This window comes from Cyanistes caeruleus, chromosome 15 (genome assembly GCF_971803275.1).
Source record: "Cyanistes caeruleus chromosome 15, bCyaCae1.hap1.1, whole genome shotgun sequence".
NCBI classification, from domain to species: Eukaryota; Metazoa; Chordata; class Aves; order Passeriformes; family Paridae; genus Cyanistes; species Cyanistes caeruleus.
This window is the reverse complement of record NC_141715.1, coordinates 443963-462751: the sequence shown is the minus strand read 5'-3', so window position 1 is coordinate 462751 and position 18789 is coordinate 443963. Positions and strand designations below refer to the sequence as shown.

The 18789-nt window shown below is 59.6% G+C and overlaps 2 protein-coding genes across 12 annotated transcripts in view; both read left to right on the top strand.

Moving 5' to 3' along the window:
- Positions 1–6492: 6492 nt before the first annotated feature.
- Positions 6493–7802, top strand: POU4F3 (POU class 4 homeobox 3). Its single transcript, XM_086851670.1, has 2 exons — positions 6493–6612; positions 6878–7802. Exons 1-2 carry the CDS (start codon positions 6493–6495, stop codon positions 7721–7723), a joined length of 966 nt encoding a protein of 321 aa, XP_086707796.1. The 3' UTR covers positions 7724–7802.
- An 8494-nt stretch (positions 7803–16296) lies between these two features.
- TCERG1 (transcription elongation regulator 1) overlaps positions 16297–18789 on the top strand; it is a 29166-nt gene continuing 26673 nt past the window's right edge. For 4 of the 11 annotated variants that reach the window (XM_086851263.1, XM_086851258.1, XM_086851257.1 and 1 more), the window contains exons 1-2: positions 16487–16586; positions 17434–17659. In XM_086851263.1, coding sequence (XP_086707389.1) covers positions 16492–16586; positions 17434–17659 — 321 coding nt within the window. In that variant the 5' untranslated portion in view covers positions 16487–16491. Of the gene's footprint in view, positions 16445–16481; positions 16587–17433; positions 17660–18789 lie in introns of those variants that run through there. The other 7 variants (XM_086851264.1, XM_086851262.1, XM_086851266.1 and 4 more) reach the window with 6 other exon arrangements.

The window sequence follows — 18789 nt, the reverse complement described above, 5'->3', positions numbered from 1 at the left end:
GTTTAGTGGCCAAAGCACTTGCTGCTTCCCTATGCAATTAAAATTCATTTTAATGGAAAAAGGGTGTATAAAAAATTGGAAGGGGAGTAGCATTTGTGTGTGTGTGTGTGGCTTTGGATGTATTTTTTCCCCCAACCATTCCAAGTGTCATCTGAGAGTTGCCTGAGCACAGCAGCAGCATTGTAGGGTGGGACAGCTCTTTCCCCAGCCATGGGCCACAATCCTGCCCCTTGGAAAGCAGCAAATATCTACAGGAACAATTTGAAGGGATGAGTCACATAAAGGTAAATTGTTGGTGTAATTGTCAGGCCAAGAAATCTCTTTGTTGTCTCCAGTCGAGGCTGTATGGAATGCAGCACTAACTTCTGGAGAGGGTTCCCAAAGGTGGCAATCTAATTTTAACTCATCTCTGGAAATGTGGGACCCAGTTCTGTCCTCTGGAGCAGGTTGTGTAACATGTCTGGGCCTTTACTGATGAGAACACTGACACAAGGGGTGTTCAAAAGGGAAAAATAAGTTTGTCTGATGTTTCCCTGGAGATTTTTATATGCTTCTACCACTATTCCATGACAGACATACAGTTGTGATGATCAAAACCTAAATACATAAACTAGAGCACTTTCTCTCCCCAGGATCATTCCACAGGCAGTTTCCAATGACTGCTCAGTAATCTCGGGTAGGCTGATCCCTGTGGGATGCTGGGTGCAGGGAGCCAGGCAGGGAGAAGCAAGGCAGAGCTGACGGGGGGCAGGGTCAGGCCCCATGTGCCGCGTTGCCAGATGTCTCCTTCACCTGCAGCTTCCCCTTTTTCCCACCAAAAAATGAACAGGGCTTTTCACTACCTTTTCATGGCATCTGGAAAACACAGTTTTTGTCACAAACATCTCTTGGATTTGAAGTTCAAAAATAGGTTTTACCTGGTGAAGAGACTTCAGCCCAAGGAGAGCCCATGACAGCAGGGGCTGTCAGCACTCGGTGCCTCCGCTGGGGCAGAGGCGAGTGCCCGGGGCCAGAGGGGAGCCCCGAGCAGGAGCAGTGGCCCCTGTCAGCACAGAGGGGTGCCTGGCAGCACTCGGTGGCCCTGTGCCAGCTGTGGGTGGCAGGGGACAAGAGCCTCCATCGGGGTCACGTTCCCCGCAGAGCCGGGGCCAGGCTGGGCACTGCGGGACTGTCCTGGGCCCCAGGGACCAGCCCAGGGCACCAGCATCGCCCCAGCTCCGGGCTTTGCCTGCTCTGCTGTCGTTCATCTTATTTTTGGGAGCCAAATTCCTTTTGTACCTCGTCTCTCTGAGCCTCGATGGTGTCGCGTGGCGCTGCTGGAGCAGCCCTGCGCCCCGTGACGTGGGAGTTAATTATAGCTCATCCTGCACCCAAAACCTTAAAGCACTCCTGCCAGTGATTTATTTAAACACTGATAAATTATACATTTCTTTGGTAATTCATGTGAAAATTACTTGGAGTCAACTCAACATGACATACCTCTGCGTGCTCTCTGGTGGCGAAAGCTCTGTCAGACAACACTTCCATCCCCTCTTCCCTTTTGCTGCTCCAGCTGACTTTGGGTTACCTGCGGGTCGCAGAGGAGAGCGGGGGACTCCTGGAACAGCCTCACTCCCAGCTGGTGTGACACCCAAAGGGAGTTAACTCTGACTTTAAACAGTCTGAGCTGTCACTGGCTTTGGGAGCAGACTGCACCTTCCCTCTGTCCGTGCTTCCCGGGCCATCCCCGGCCAAACCCACCCGTCAGCATCCCTGGCTGTAGGAGCCCGGTGTGAGCCTGCAGAGCTGCTGCTCCTGGGCAGTGCAGGGCCAAGACTGCTCATCTCCCACACTTCTGGCACCTTTGCTGCTCTGGGAACAAATACCCTTCACTGAGTTAGAGGGTGAGACTTTGGGGGCAGAACAACATGCCAACGTTGTTTTTCTGTCCCCCCAGAATTGCCCTGACAAAAATACAGCTGTTTCACTTGTTGATTAGCAAAAACATTAGGAGATCTACTGTTTCAGGGCATGAATAATTAATGTTTGTTCCTCATTAACTTCTTGTGGCAGAGTCCTGTTAGATGCATTTACATGTATTTCTAGAATTAAGAGCAAATATAACAAGATGCCTGGCAGCTAAGTGTTCGGTTCCAGCCCTGGGAAGCACTGCCCCATTTGTTCCCATCCTCTCTGGCAGGAAGGGGGGAGTTTGCTCTGATGAAGGACTGATGTGTCCTTTATTACATTTTAATTTCAGTGAATGATACAAGTAACCAGTTCTATAATTCATGTACATTACAAGAACACCCCTCCCAAGAGAGTGTTTTTTCTCTCTCTCTCTCTCCTGTTTTCCTGGGACCTCAAATCAAAACCTTGTTTCCTGAAAAATTCAAAAGTAAGTTGATGAGCTTTCCACCTGCTGGTGCTGAACAAGGAAGGCTGTTTGTCCTGCCCTGTAATCCAGCACAGCAAAGCTGCAGCACAGCTTCAGCACTTCTTGTGTTCTCATGTGGCCACAATGCTCTACTAATGCCAAGGCTTTTGGGTTTGGTCTGGGATTAACCCCCACAAACACCCGCTCAGCCCCTGGAGCCACCTGTGCCACCGCCTGAGGCCAAGGACGTGCCCAAGGCTTTGCTCCCTGAGAGCCCCTCTGCAGCCAGCAAAGCTCTGCTTGGATTTTAATTATAGAAGAGGAGAGAAAGCATTTCTAATTTAATCTGAAGCAGTGCACAGACTCCAAATGCTTCCCCTTCCCTCTCCTCAGAAGGAAGTTCAGCAATCAGCCCAATACTCTGGAGCTCTCTCTGGTGGGTTTTTGTGGGGTGGACCTGCAAGTGCTCCCTATCAGCAGAGGAAACCTGCCCTTGCTGGGATGCCACTGGCAGCTGTGCTCTTTGAAACAATTCCCATCCCACCCCCACCTGTATTAAAAGCTTCCCAGATCAATGGGGTCCTGTCCTGGCCCCTCCCTTTAACCCTCCAAGTTCTTCTGCAAAACTGCCTTTCAGACCCCCTGGAACCACCCAGGGCACAGCCAGACCCCGAGCTGCTCTCCCTAAGGCCACTGCTGCAGTGGAACAGGCTCCACAAAAACAAGTGCTCTGGAGGACCTGCTGACACTCAGAGACTTCCTCGGTGCCAGATCCTTTCCTTTGGAAGCCTGACACTGCCTCAGCCACAGACAGCTCCTGTAACTTACCAACTTTTTTTTTTTTTTGCTCTGTTAGGGCGGGTTCTTCAATCTCCTTAATGAATAAGAGAATCAGGCCAGGTAATTGATGCTTGGCCATTTAGCTGATGAATAATTGACTGTCTGGGTAACTCGAGATATTTCCTTGATCAGATTGTGCAGTGGAACAACCATATCATCCGGGGTGCAGCGTGGCTCACAACTTTGGGGTGCTGGAAATGTGCTGTGCAAGCTCAGAGTCTAAAGGAACCTTCCAGAGTCAGCTCCAGCTCTCTTCCTCCACATGGACCAGGCCCATGGAACCTTCTGAGGTTCAGCAAAGCCTAGAGATGATCCCTTCCAACCCAAACCGTCCTGATTCTGAGTTTGATAACTGGCTACGTTTTAGCAGCAGAAGTTATTTTATCACACAACTCTTGACTCAGGTCTGGAAGCAGGATTTCCTTTCTAGATCCGCAGTGAAGACGAACACGAGGGCACAAGAGTGAGACCTGGCCAGGCCTCAAGGGGAGCTGGGGAGGGGAGCTGGGGCTCCAAAGCAGGAGCAGAAGGGGGTGAAGGTGCTCCCCGGCAGGGAGGTGTCCCTGTGTGAGCTGGGTGTGCTTTAGCTGCCTCCTCTGCAGGAGCCAGGTGGGCAGGACATTGTGTGGTTGTTCTAAACAGCAGCTGAAGAACATTTAAAGAGGTGAGTTCTGCCAGGTTGTGACTGTAACACCTAGTGCTGCTCGCAGTCCGTGGCAGAGAGGGTACCAGCATGAATTGTGAATTAAATAACTCATGGCTTTATTTCAAACTTCCCATCAGTCCTATGTCAGCATATTTTTTAAACTAAATTGAGTTAATACAATGAAACCAACACTCTATTGGCACCACTCTGTGATGGACTTCAAATTAAAATCTAAATAGGAACAGAATATTTTGATGGATTAGGAAAATGGATAACAATCCGTGAACTGTGACAAAGGATAAAATAGCACATGCTTTTAATCTGACTTTTGCCTTCAGATTTCCAAAGAGTCACGAGCAATGTTTCATCAGGGTATGGGTTTGGGTTTTTTCTTCCAGAAATGCCATTAATTATTTACCAGTAGGTGAATGATCTCTGAAATCCATTGCTGTGACACCCTTGAGCCTGCAGACAGTTTCTGATGGCAAACCATCTGGGCTCCCTCAAGTTGTTATTGTTTATCCTCTGGACTCCTCTCCCCTGGCTGTAAGGTGTAACGGCAGCAGACGGGGCCAGGAGCATCAATATTTTACAGCATTAATTAAAGGGAGCTCAGCAGCTGTGCTGCCCAGCCCGGCTGCTGTGGGAGCGGGGGAAGGACCGTGTTTAAAGCAGGTGGCCAGGAGAGGTGTCCTGGGACGGGCTGGAGAGGGACCCTGGGAGCTGTGACAGCAGCCCCGAGCCCAGGGCACACAGGTGATGCTCGGCTGTGGCAGTGAACAGTGACAACGTTCTGTGCAGTGACAACGGGACCAGAGGAGGGTGCGGGGTCCCCCGCAGCTTCTCCTCACTGAGAGAGAAAGAGGCAACAGCAGAGAGACGGAAAAAGCTGCCAACCCTGTGTGAACACCCTCGGAGCCGGGGCCAGCGAGTCGGACTCTGCCGAGCAGGAGCTAATCGGGCTCTGCATCCACCCTTCGCATCTTCTTGTTCACTGGCGTTAGCAGACAGCGCTGAATAAAGGGAGGGTTAAAACCAGACCAAAACAAAGACCTGAAATTTATCCCTCTATTAATTACTTCCAGCAAGCCGGGCCGCCTTTAAAGCGCTGCCACTTCAGATAAAACTTTCATGCAGCTATTTAGGGCCTCTGAAATATAAATGATTTCCTTTAAATGTTTTATCATAAATCAGGGCAGGCAGATTCGCCACAACGCGCCCGTTCCCCCCGGTGGGAGGGAGCTGCGAGCCCGGCCCGGCCCCTCGCCCCCGGCCCGGCGGCGGAACCCGGGCGGGACAGGGCGGGCCGGGGGCGAGGGGATGGGAGCGGGGGCGAGGGGATGGGAGCGGGATGGGAACGGGATGGGAGCGGGATGGGAGCGGGATGGGGATGGGGCGAGGGGATGGGAGCGGGTGGGTACGAGGGCAGGATGGGGCGAGGGGATGGGAGCGGGGGCGAGGGGATGGGAGCGGGATGGGAGCGGGATGGGGATGGGGCGAGGGGATGGGAGCGGGATGGGGATGGGAGCGGGATGGGAGCGGGATGGGGATGGGAGCGGGATGGGAGCGGGATGGGGCGAGGGGATGGGGATGGGAGTGGGATGGGAGCGGGATGGGGATGGGGTGAGGGGATGGGAGCGGGGGGATACGAGGGCAGGATGGGGTGAGGGGATGGGAGCGGGGGGATGCGAGGCCGGGCCGGCTCCGCTGCCGGCGCTGTCCGCGGTGCTGCTCCTCCCGAGCCGCTCCCCGCCCGGCCGGGCCGAGCCGCGGTGCGGGTCCCAACCCAGCCCGGTCCTTGATCCTGCGATCTTGGCTCGGTGCGCGTTTCCCAAAGGAAGCCGTTCCACCGCAGCGGTTCCGCTTTTCTCTGCCCACGATCAGTCTGTACGTTTGTCAGAAACCAGACAGCAGCTCCTTCGGCTCTTGGTGTGTATTTACCGACGCCTGTAAGTCTTGGAAACTTTAAATCTCGGAGTGGGTTTTATTTTTGCTTAAGAACTTCGAATTTTGCAAAATATTTACATCTCTCTGAATAGCTTTGTCCCTCAAAGTACAGTAGTGTCTGAAGATGTGTGAAGATTGGGAGAGCGAAAACGAAAGGGCCGCTCAGTAATAGAACAATGCCAACTTCAGAACCGCTTCCCCGGGGGGTGGCTGCGGACGACGGCTCCAAATGTCAGCCCGCGGCTTTTGCCCACGGAGAAACGCCCGCTCCTCCCTCTTCCCCCGGGACCTGCCGGCCGAGGGAAGAGCGGCACCGGAGCGGGAGCGGCACCGGAGCGGGGGCGGCACCGGAGCGGGGGCGGCACCGGAGCGGGAGCGGCACCGGAGCGGGGGCGGCCCGGGGGCTCCCGGCCCCAGGCGGTAGCCGGGCACCCGCGACGGCGCGTCCTGCCCCGAGCCCCGGGCGGAGGGCGGCGGGCCCCGGGCCAGCGGAGGGTCTCTCCGGCTTGCCCGGCCGGTCCCGGCCGCTCGCAGGACGCGTGCGCGGCCCGTGCGGGCGGGCGGTGTAAGATGAGCGAGGCAGCGCTGGGGGGGCGGGCGCCGGGGGAGTTCTGCCGCCCCGCAGCGCTCGCTCGGGCAGTGCCGAGGGCAGACACAGCCCCGCGCCCGTGCCCGGGGCTTCCCGCCCGCGGGCCGCGCCGAGATGATGGCCATGGACGCCAAGCAGCCCTTCGCCGTGCCCGCCGCCCTCCAGGAGCCCAAGTTCCCCAGCCTGCACGCCGGCAGCGAGGCGATGCGCAGAGTTTGCCTCCCGGCCCCGCAGGTACGTGGATGCAGCGCAATTACCGTTGTAAGCCGCCTTTTCTGACAGGCACCGGGTTAATGTTTTTTTCATGTCGGCAGCACCGTCGCGGCTCCGCTCCCCCCCGGGCCCGCCCCTGATCCGCGCGATGCGGAGCGGGGCCGCTGTCTTCCTATTAATTTTTATGACCTGAGCTCCGGGGAGGACCCGCGGTGCCGGGGCCGGTTTTTCAGGCGGAGATGACAGAATTCCCCACTGACCTCGCCACGCGTGCTCTCGCTCGCAGCTGCAGGGCAATATATTTGGGAGCTTCGATGAGAGCCTGCTGGCCCGCGCCGAGGCGCTGGCGGCCGCGGACATCGCCCCCCACGCCAAGGGCCACCACCTCCACCCCCACTTCAAGCCGGACGCCGCCTTCCACGCCATGAGCGGCGTCCCGTGCGCCGCCGCCGCCCTCCCGCACCCCGCCGCCCTCGCCGCCCACCCGCACCCGCTCCCGCTCCCGGCGCTGGACGGCGGTGACCTGCTGGAGCACCTGTCGCCGTCGCTGGCCGTGGCGGGGCTGGCCGAGCCCCCCGCGCTGCCCGCCCCGCTGCCCTCTGCCGCCGCGGGACCCCTGCCCGTGCCCGTGGGCGCCCCGGGGGCTCCCGCGCCCGCCGCGGACCCGCGGGAGCTGGAGGCGTTCGCCGAGCGCTTCAAGCAGCGGCGGGTGCGGCTGGGGGTGACCCAGGCCGACGTGGGGGCGGCGCTGGCGGCGCTGAAGCTGCCGGGCGTGGGGTCGCTCAGCCAAAGCACGATCTGCCGCTTCGAGTCGCTGACGCTGTCGCACAACAACATGACGGCGCTGCGGCCGGTGCTCCAGGCCTGGCTGGAGGGAGCCGAGGCCGCCCGGCGCTCCCGCCCCTCCGGCCCCGAGCCGCCGCCCGGCACCGAGCGCAAGCGCCGGCGGACCTCGATCGCCGCGCCCGAGCGGCGCTCGCTGGAGGCTTATTTCGCTCTGCAGCCTCGGCCCTCGGCCGAGAAGATCGCGGCCATCGCCGAGAAGCTGGACCTCAAGAAGAACGTGGTGCGCGTCTGGTTCTGCAACCAGCGCCAGAAGCAGAAGCGCATGAAGTACTCGGCAGTGCACTGACACCCCGGCCCCGACCGAGCGGCACCGTAAACCCGGGCACGGCACGGCACGGCACGGGACGGGTCGGAACGGGAGGGGTCGGGCCGGGTCACGGCGGACGACCCGGAGCGCCCCCGCCCCGCCCCGCTAAACCCGGCACAGAGGCCCGGCGGGGCTCGGAGCCGGGACACGGAGCCGGGACACGGAGCCGGGACGCGGAGCCGGGACGCGGAGCCGGGACACGGAGCCGGGGCTCGGAGCCGGGACACGGAGCCGGGACACGGAGCCGGGGCTCGGAGCCGGGACACGGAGCCGGGACGCGGAGCCGGGACACGGAGCCGGGACACGGAGCCGGGACGCGGAGCCGGGACACGGAGCCGGGACACGGAGCGGCCCCGCGGGAGCTCCGAGGGTCCCCGAGCTCCAGTGGCGGCGGGCGAGGCTCCCCGGGCAGAGCCGCTCCCGCCGCTCCCGCCCCGTCCCACCGCGGCGAGCGAGCCCCGGGCCCCTCCCTAATAAAGCTTTATTTTTCAACCCGCCGGGACGTGTCGTTCCTCGCCGCCCCGCGCCGCAGCGCGCCGGGAACACCCGAAATAACCTGCGAGAGCAATCGCACCCTCAATAAACGCCCCTCAGCCCGGCGGCGGCCCGGAACACGGGACCGGGCTTCGCCCCGCCGGGCCCCGCGCTCTCACCGGCCCCGGGGAAAGGGAGACATCCCCCTACCAAAACCGAAGCCGGATTCGTTTCTGAATCTGTTCAGCGGGGGAAAGGGCTTTTATTTGCGAGTCCCAGAAGCACCTTAACGATTAAAGATTAATGTTCGAAGCGTGAGCCTCCTCTGGATATTCCACTTTAGCATTTCAATGAGTGACAAACATCGAACCTGAGAACCGGGTCTCATCCTCCTCCCTCGCCAGGAAAAGATCTCACGAATCCACCTTTTCCTCGCGGGTAACGCTTCCTCACACCGCCTTTTCCCAATCACCCTCAGTGATTTTTCCCCAAACAAATGTCCTTTAACGAAAAACACCTTTATGCCATTACATTATATTGTGGGCTCTGAAAATTTAGAATAAGGGCTATGCTTAGAAGGCGCTTTAGAATAAGAGCCTACTGCACTATAAAGAAGGAAACTCCGACGGCATCTTCCCCCGCAGCTGCGGACTCCGGGTCTGTGTTTTTCTAGGTGTGTTTGTGTCTCTTCCCTGCTCCCCGTGTGTGTCTGGGAGCTGAGCGCTGGCCCCGCTGGGCCAGGGGTGGGCGGCGGCAGCGGGCGCGGGGCCGGGAGCATTTCTTGGCACGGGAATGAACATCCAGCCCAGACCGCAGGCGGTGCCACTGCCGCGGGGCACCGCAGCCTCACGTCTGCCGTGTTCCAGCAGAAAAAGCCGCTAGCGCTGCTCTCGGACGGTATCAGCGTCCTCCCCGGTTCTGGTTAAAGCCAGTCTGAGCCTCGTCGAGCCCCTGGCTCCTAGCCGGCGGTGGAGAACATCCCCACGGCTCCTGGCCGCCCCCTCCATCCCTGCACACCTCTAGAAGAGAGATCGGACCGGGCTTGTTCCTGCAATGGCAAAGGGATCAGCGCTGTTTTACTTGTGGCTGTTCTGGTGTTGCCTAGCTTTGTGTGTCTATGACGTTTCTGAGTTTGTCCCTTTTGCACAGCCCTGGAGAGCGCCTTTAGGATATAAAACAAGTCCTAAACGAACTTTCCCAAACCCGCAGCTCCTGTCCTACACAGCAGCTCCTGTGAGCTCTTGCTCACCTCCAACACGTTCACCAGGCAGACCTTAAGCCCCTTGATCTTTTAGCTCACCCTTCCTCCCTCCCGGCTCCTTTTCTCCCGGCAGTGCCCGGCTCTCACATAGCGGACCTGATCTCTTCATTTGAGATTTATTTTGGAGGTCAGGTACGTGCTGCTCGGTCACCACTCGTGCCTTTGTCTGTCCCTGGCTTTGGCTCCCAAGCTCTGGTGCTCTCGGGTAAACCCTGTGACACAGGAAGCTCATCCAGTCTTCCTGGAGCTGGGCATGGACTTCTTTGGGCCTCGCTGGGAATAACTCAGAAGCGCTATTTAATGCTGAAGAGGCACAAAGGAGCTGCCCACGCTTTCCCCTCAGAACAACGAGCAGGGTCCGGGAGGCAGTAAGCAGGGACAGCAGGCGATGGCAGGAGGAAGGATGGAGCCAGAGCTCGGAATTCCGGGTTTGTGAGAAGCTGCCACCAGATCACAGCCCCGCGCATCCCCCACTCCCTCCTGCCTCGTCTCTCCAGGTGCCTGGGCATCAGGACTCACCATTTTCTTGGAGGGATGGGGCTCCTTGTCACGGGCAGTAGGTCTGGGGGACCCATCCTGGGACATTTGATTCTTCAAAACACAAACCTATGCACAAACACATCTTGCACAGGTAAAATTAAAAATGCAAGTGAAATTTGCTGAGAAAGGGAATTCCCTTTCAGTGACAGGCCAGATAAAGGGGAAAGGGAAACCTGCTGAAATAGGAAATGCCCAGTACACGTGTGAGAGACTCAGCAGGCAAACCCCCTGTCTATGGTTTAGTGTTATGAAACCACTAACAACTGATTTTTTTTTTATTTTTTTTCCCGTTCCATGCTTGTTCCTTAATATCCTGCTCTCTGTCTCCCGAGACCTGTGCACAGGAGATGAAAGCACAGAAAAGCAAACAAGCCATTGGCACTGCTCACTCAATTGATTTTTACACAAAATTTGCCTTCATGCACAAAGGATGGAAAAATGATCCCATTAATAATGAATAACAAAAACAAATGCAGGGAGGAAATCAATAGCAGCACATCTGATAACACGAGGGGGCCGGTGGAGCTCCTAGATGTACAAAAGCATGCGTGAGGAAGAGGGGGGAGAGAGGGGAGAGGGCTCAGGAGCAAGGCAGCAGGTGCTGTGGTGCAGGTGGGAATAGCTGATGGCCTGGCAGGCACACACGATACTCATACACATACGTGTGCAGGCGTGTGATTGAGTGTGTGTGAGCTGGAGCTGGAGCCCTGCTGCTTCCCCAGAGAAAAACAGTTTCCAGCTGCAAAATTCCAGACTTCCAGTCCCTTTTCCTCCATGCCTTCTGCCTTCAGCGTCTCCCTTCTCCTGAGTTTTCAAAGACATTTTTCCTCCCAAGGAGACAAATTCAGTTCGAGTTGAAAAGTTTATTAGGAAGAGCAATGAAGGAACCTGAAATATTTTGGATAGAGCAAATAATTTCCTTGTCAGAGACACTGGGGTGAGAAAAGTCGTTTGCTTCCTCCTTTAACAAGGAAACCTGAAATATTGTAAATTTGGGGTCAGCCCAGGCAAAAGCCGCTGGAGGACGCAAGCAGCCCTGTCCCCTGCCAATGGGGCACGTGTGCCAGTCATGCAGTATTAGCGGCTCCGTGCTGCAGTCAGGCTGGACGCCACGTGCAGCCTCCTTAACATGGAAAACACATTAGCCCCCGCCGAGGAAACCTGAGCGAATTGGCCATGAGATGAGGCATCCCGGGATTTCACACCGATGCCATTCCTGAGACACGACAGCCCAGCAGAGCTGAGGCCTGAGGACTGGGCTGGCTCCAGTTCCCCGCGGTCCGGACTGCAGCAGCCCTCTGGAACCGCACGGATCCGTCCCCGGTGCCCGGGCCCTGGGCCCCTGCGCCCCCCGTCCTGCTGCGGGCACGTCTGCCCTAAAACTTCATCAAATATTAACCCCGGAGCCGGAGCGCTGCCGGTCTCTGGGGGAAGGAGGCACATTTGCGGTGCTGCGAGGATGCTCTCCTGTCCCTGGCGTGACCGCACAGGCCCGGCCCGAAGCCAGCCCGTGTCCCCTCACTGGCCCTGCCGCCGCTGCCGGCGGCTTCCCGGCCCTCCTCCCGGGGCAGCGCCGCTCTGGGGCCTCGTGGGGCGGCTCCGGGGAGCCCGGGCAGCCGCTGGGCCGGAGCGTGTGCGGCACCGAGCTCCTCGGTACCGAGCCCCTCAGTACCGAGCTCCTCGGTACCGAGCTCCTCAGAACCGAGCTCCTCGGTACCGAGCCCCTCAGTACCGAGCTCCTCGGTACCGAGCTCCTCAGAACCGAGCTCCTCAGTACCGAGCCCCTCAGAACCGAGCCCCTCAGCACCGAGCTCCTCGGTACCGAGCCCCTCAGTACCGAACTCCTCGGTACCGAGCCCCTCAGCACCGAGCTCCTCAGTACCGAGCTCCTCAGTACCGAGCCCCTCAGCACCGAGCTCCTCAGCACCGAGCCCCTCAGTACCGAGCTCCTCGGTACCGAGCTCCTCAGCACCGAGCCCCTCAGAACCGAGCTCCTCAGTACCGAGCTCCTCAGTACCGAGCCCCTCGGTACCGAGCCCCTCAGCACCGAGCCCCTCAGCACCGATCCCCTCAGTACCGAGCCCCTCAGTACCGAGCTCCTCGGTACCGAGCCCCTCAGCACCGAGCCCCTCAGTACCGAGCCCCTCAGTACCGAGCTCCTCAGCACCGAGCCCCTCAGTACCGAGCTCCTCAGTACCGAGCCCCTCAGTACCGAGCCCCTCAGTACCGAGCTCCTCAGCACCGAGCCCCTCAGTACCGAGCCCCTCAGAACCGAACTCCTCAGTACCGAACTCCTCGGTACCGAGCCCCTCAGTACCGAGCCCCTCAGTACCGAGCTCCTCGGTACCGAACTCCTCGGTACCGAGCTCCGGCAGCCCGGGGAGAAGCCCGAGGCAGCACGGGCTGGAGGAGGCCACCCGGAGGGACCAGAAGTGATGGTCAGGAGCTGGAGAAGAGCCTGGCATGAGAAGGGAAGGGAACACGGCCTCTCCAAGCCCATGAGAAGACCCCGCCTGCTCCGGCCAGGAGCTGCAGTCTGCTCCCCAGCCGCGGCACCGAACTGCTCGGCTCCGCCGTGGGAGCCGGCTCGGAGCTCCCCCCGGAGCCCGGCCCGGGATCCCCCCGGAGCCCGGCCCGGGATCCCCCCGGAGCCCGGCCCGGGATCCCCCCGGGGCCCACCCGGAGCTCCCCCCGGAGCCCGGCCCGGGATCCCCCCGGAGCCCGGCCCGGGATCCCCCCGGGGCCCACCCGGAGCCCGGCCCGGGATCCCCCCGGGGCCCACCCGGAGCTCCCCCCGGAGCCCGGCCCGGGGCCGGCGTGGCTGCGGCAGCAGCGTGGAGTAAACGGGAGAGCGGCAGCACCTAGGCACATCAATATTTCATAAAATGCCAGCAGCAATAGAGGGAGAGAGGGATCGGGAGCAGAGCAGAGTATCACACGGCTTTTTAGCGGTCTTTTTTTATTAGTGTCAGCTCTGTGGCTGGTTTCAGACAGGAGAACTTTCCCTGGATGCTCCCAGAATTTCAAGGTGTGACCAAGCACCCTCCTGGCCAGGGCCTGCTCCCAGCTCTGCAGTAGCTGATGCAGTCACAGGACTCTGATGCTTTCAGAAGGACTCTCAGGGCCAGTGGCACTGTCCCCCCTGGCCAAGGAGCTTCAAGAAGAAACGTGCTGCAGGCAGCCCTGCTGGGTTCTGCCCTGCTGGGCTCTTCACAGCCAACACCTCCAACCAGCTCGTTTGGGCAAACCCCTGCTCTGACTGACTCAGGGCCCCTTCCAGACCTCCTGCCCATCTGCTGCTCTTGGCTGAGCCTGCACCCCCTTTCCCCACATAGAAGGGAATCTGCAGGCTACATATGTAGAGGAAAAAACCGGGGTGTTTTCATGCAAATACAGGGAAAGCCTGGGAGCAGGCAGGCGAGCTCCGTGCCTGGAGCCTGTGTGCAGCATACCGTGCCGACAGACAGGGAGGTGCCCTGTTTAATTTCAATAATGCCCAGACCCTCTTGCTCCCCACATTGCCCAGACGATGCCTCTCGTGGCCACAGAATGGGCCAGCCCAGCTCCCAGGCCAAGCAGGGGCACGGCAGCCATGGCCCCCATGGCTGGAGGGGATGGGGGATGAGCCCACAGGATTCACCCCCAACTTCAGCAGTGAACCGTGAGGCCGAGGGGGGCTGGGAAGGCAGAAACACCTCGATGCCAGCAGGAGCCTCCCCCGCTGCCGCCTCCAGCACGGGATCTGGGGCTCTCCCTGGCAGATGCTGGCACCACAGCAGCCCAGAGGCCCTGCAGACAGCCCAGGGCAAGATTTTTAATTTGTCATCACACTTCAACCTGAAATCTGAAAAACTGAAAGAAGAATGGCAGGATGTCAGCGTCTCCGAGACGACACAACCCCAGGGCTGCTGCAGCTCCACGGCAGGGGCCAGTCCCGGCAGTGAGAGCCCCCAGCAGCTCTGCCACACCATGCCAGAGGGAACCCTGCTGCTGAAACCAGCTCGTGGCACAGAGCTGCAACAAGGATCAGTTAGGCCACTCAGCTTGGACCAAGAAAATGCATGAACACGGGCAGGTTTGAGATGGAGCATCCACACTATGGGGTTTCAGAACTCCTTCCCATACTCCTGGCAGAAAAGTCAGACCATGTTACAAACCACCTTTTAAAAACTACAGATATACAAATATTTGAAAAGGTTCTCAATTGAAAACCTTCCTGGGAGCAATTTTTGGAGCAACAACAGCAGCAGTGACAGCAGCACAGCAGCTCTGTGCTGGTATCTGGCACAGCATAGCCAGCAGCTTTCCAGCCAGGGAACAATGGGTCTGGGGAGGGTTGGCAGGAGAGAGAGGGGAACCAGGGCTGCAGTGGGGGTCCCAGACTTCTCTGGAAAACTGCCTGGATACGCAGGGTACCCACAGCCATTCCATTTGCAGAATTCCATCAGCAGATCCACTAGCTCTGCAGTGGGTGGGGGTGTGTGATTCCCCCGAAGAAATTTCCCCTGGTTCCAGTGCTTGCCACAGCCCCGTTCTCCGAGGAGCATGGCCAGCAACACCCTCCCAGCTCCGGGAGCAGTGCCACGGCTTCCTGAGGGGATCAACAGAGCCTGCCATCAGTCCCCCTGCACCACTGGGAGTTAGGGAGGGTGTCCAGGCAAACAGCGAATTGAGCCATTGGAACTCTTGGTTTCAATGAAATCCAGGGAAGTGCATATCAATCACAGCAAACTGTACTGTTGCCAAGAGCCATGTCCTGCAGCATAGGGAGCTGCCAGCAGATTCGTCAAAATGACTTGTTTTGCAGATCACCATTAACTAACTGCTCCTGAAGGAGCCACAGCCTGAGAATTCCTGACTGGAATGTTTTGAGAACACAAAGGTGAGGGGGCTGGAGTACAGTGGTGGTGCCAGCCCCCCCCCCCCCCGAACCTGGGAGAGGGCCCTGCAGCTGCTCCCACCTGCTAGCTTGACATCAATAAAACATGGAGACAACCCTGGAACAGGGAGATAAAGAGGATGAAAGACGCATGGAAGGCAGGCAGCCCCGCTGTGTGTGGAGCACTGGAGCACTGGTGGGTAAAACCAGTTTTAATCTCTGCCATCAGAAAGTGCTGGGGAGGTGGATGCGGTGGGAAGCGCGGGAGGAACACCCGGCTCCATGCCGTGCCCGGCAGAGCGCAGCAGGCGCTGGGGCACAGAGCAGGGAGGGCCCCGGCCCCCGACCTGCTGCAGCCGGGACATGGAGTGGACGTGCCGGGATGGAGCAGGACACACAGGCAGAGCCCAGCACCCGCTGACCTGTCCCAAATCCTCATCGTGGCAGCAATTTCAAGCAAAACACATGAATAAAGATCCTGAGCAGCAAACTCAAAGTGTTTAAAGGTCTCTGTAGTTCAGCACCTCCAAAAGGCCCCCTAGCAATTTCTTGTTTTCATTATCTAAAAAAAGACGTATCTTTTTATTGAGAGCAGGAGAGGGATGGGAAATGTGGGAACACAAAACTAGTTAGAGATGGAAAGGCCTGACAGCCCAGAGAGGCTCTGGCGTCCTTTTGGCACAGGACTATGTATCGGGAATGTGTCCCTGCTCTGCCATTCGGGTGTTTCTTCGCAACGAGTGCTGCAGCTGCCGGCAGCTGCCCAGCAGTGCTCCATCCGTTCCGAACGCTGAGCTCCCGGTGTTGGCAGCGGTCCCCGCAGGGCTCACCCCTGACTCCGAGGTTTTCCCAGTGCCGTTGCCGGGCCGGGGCTGCCGAATGTCCCCAGGAGGAGCTGCGGTCCCCGTGCCCAGGGACCCGGCTCACAGGGCCTGTCACCCGGGACAGGACGGCTCCAGGCCGGCGGTGCCTGCCCCGCGTGCCGGGCTCCCCGGGCGGACACGCGGTGCTGCCTGCGGAGCCTGGCCCACCGCGCCCCGGGGAGCCCAGCCCCGGAGCCCCCGCACCCCTCGGAGCCCCCCGAGTCTCCCGGATCCCTCGGAACTCCCCAGAACCCCCCGGGCCCCTCAGAGCCCCCCGGGCCCCTCAGAACCCCCCGGGCCCCTCAGAGCCCCCGCTCGCACAGCACCCCCTAGCGGCCACGGGGCTCCCCGCTCCGGGAGCGTTCATTGGCTCAGTGCTCCGTGACGTCACGGGTCACTGACATTCCCTATTTGGTTTGGGGGGGACTCGCTCCGCCGGCTGCGGGCGCTGATTGGCGAACGTGGTTCCGACCGCTGATTGGATGCTGTTCCTCCCTTTCCGCCTACGGCGTGAGTTACTTCCGGTTCCCTCTCCGGGTCGCGCCTCACGTGACCCCAGACGCGAGCGGCGCGGACCTCCCGCGCGCAGCCAATCGCGGCGCGTCCGGCTCCCCCCATTCAAAGCCGGCGGGCGCGGCGGCCAATGGCGGGGCGGGCTCGGCCCCGCGCGCGCTGACGGACAGGTCTGCTGGCCAATGGGGCGCGGCGGGGCCTGCGCGGGGCGGGTCGGATGCGCGCGACGGTGGCGGCCATGGCGGAGCGGGGCGGCGGCGGCGACGGGGAGGCGGCGGCGGCAGCGGGCGAGCGCTTTGGCACCGACCTCCGGTACGGTGGGCCGGGCCGCGCCCGGGCCGGTCTGCCGGCCGAGCTGGGGCGGGGCCGGGTGGTGGGGGCGGGCCGGCGGGAGCTCTCCCGCCTCCATTCCCGGCCCCTCGTGCGCTCGGATGGGCCCTGTTCCCGCTCACCGGGCCGGAGCTGCTCCCGGGCGCGGGACCGGGTGCCGGGGGGTCCCTTCGGAATACGGATAGACCGTGTCTGTTGTCTCTCACCGTCTCATAACCTCCTGTGTTTTCGAGTCTGAATCCTCATGTGACCATTGTATCGCATTGCACTCAGTGGTGAAATCGTTCCCCCCAGAGCAGCTTTGCCGGTCCTGAAGGCGAAGGTTTTCCTGTGTCCCCGGCCCCGAGACCCCGTGCGGAGGGCCGGGTGGCCAGCTCGGGGACAGCGGTGGCCGGGCCAAGCCCTGCCGCGGGTCCCGCCTGCGGGGACGGAGGAGGTGCTGGCAGTCCCCGGTGCTGCAGGACCGAGCCCTGCGGGCCTGTCCGGCCGGAGAGGCTCGGGACGGACCTGCAGGCAGCGCTCAGAGCACCAGGCCGTGCTCAGGCAGCTTTGGCAGCTACGGAAGGATGCGCTTCCCAGTGGCTGCGTACCCCATCCCAGCCATGGCTACTATCCATTCTCATGAGAAAAAATTAACAGTTGAGGACTAATAACCTTGAATTGTGAAGCAGAAGAGCATCCTGAAATAGTTGCACACTTGACTTGTTCTGCACAGCCTGTTTGTTGGTGTTTATTGGGTTTTTCCCGGTTCTTTGTCACAACTGACTTCCCTCCAGCCCAGCAGCAAGTGGCAGTAACCCGTGTTCCCTGTGTCCCTGTCTCTCCCCAGGATGGCTCAGCAGCAGGCGCTGCGGTTCCGCGGCCCCGCGCCCCCGCCCAGCGCGGTTCTGCGGGGCCCCCCGCCCCTCCTGCGGCCGCCCCCGCCCTTCGGGATGATGCGGGGCCCTCCTCCGCCCCCCCGGCCCCCCTTCGGCCGACCCCCCTTTGACCCCAGCATGCCCCCGATGCCACCGCCGGGGGGGATCCCCCCGCCCATGGGGCCTCCACACCTACAGGTAAGGAATTCTGGGTTATTTAAGTGAGGTTTAGGGATTTTTCGTTTGTTTTTTACACGTGGAAATGTCCAGTTCTGGGCCCCTCAATTTCAGGAGGGACATGGAGCGTGTGTGGAGAACGGCAGTAAAGCTGGTGGAGAGTCTGGAACACAAGTCTGATGAGAGCAGCTGAGGGATCTAGGAGGGCTCAGCCTGGACAGAAGGCTCAGGATGGTGCTGGAGTCCCCAGCCCTGGAGGTGTCCAGGGAACAACGGGACATGGCACTCAGTGCTCTGGGCTGGGTGGCAAGGTGGGGATTTGGCACAGGTTGGACTTGATAGTCTGGCAGGGCTTTTCCAGTGTATTTCAATTCCAATTGATTCTGTGATTGTGTTGAAATAGTACAAGAATGGACATTGAAATGGGTGAAGGAAACAGCAAGGCAAGATGAGAACACAGGGCTCAAGCATGGTGTTATACAACATCATACCTGAGGCATGCAAATACAGCTTCTGCTCAGCTCCCCCACTACTAAAGTGGTGCGTGGTCTTTTTTCTGTCTTTCTGAGGCCTGAACAGTTTGTAAGGGACAGCACCTTTGTGAAAGAGAAATGGATTGTTATAATTGCCTTGTGCTGTTATTTAATTGCTTTGTGGGGGTGCCTTCCCATTAGGGCAGTGTAAGTGCCGTGTGGGCAGGCTGAGGAGCTGAATGGTACCACGTGCTGTAAATAATGGATTAAACCTACTATTTGTAATTACAGTTTGAGGAACCAACCAGAGTTACTTTGGATCCCAGGCCTGGCTGTGGGTGTCTCCCTGATTTCTGTGTTTGATTTCCATCCAGGGTGTGCTGCTGCTCCCAGCTGTCACACATGCCGTGAGCTGTGCTCAGCAGCGTCAGCCGTGGCTGGGTGTCTCAGGCTGTGCTGGCACCGTGCTCCATGCTGAGGGCTGGCTTCACTCCCTGCCAGCGGCCGCTGCAGAGGCAGATGTGATGGCCAGAATGGGGGGAGCTGTGCTCGGAGCAGGGCTCAGGATGTGCTGGGACCAGGCTGCACACCTGGCACTGACTGCCCACCTGATTTTACTTCTGGACTGGGGAAAGCAGCTGTAGCAGGTGGAAAGTGGGCTTCTCCTCACGGGAGTCT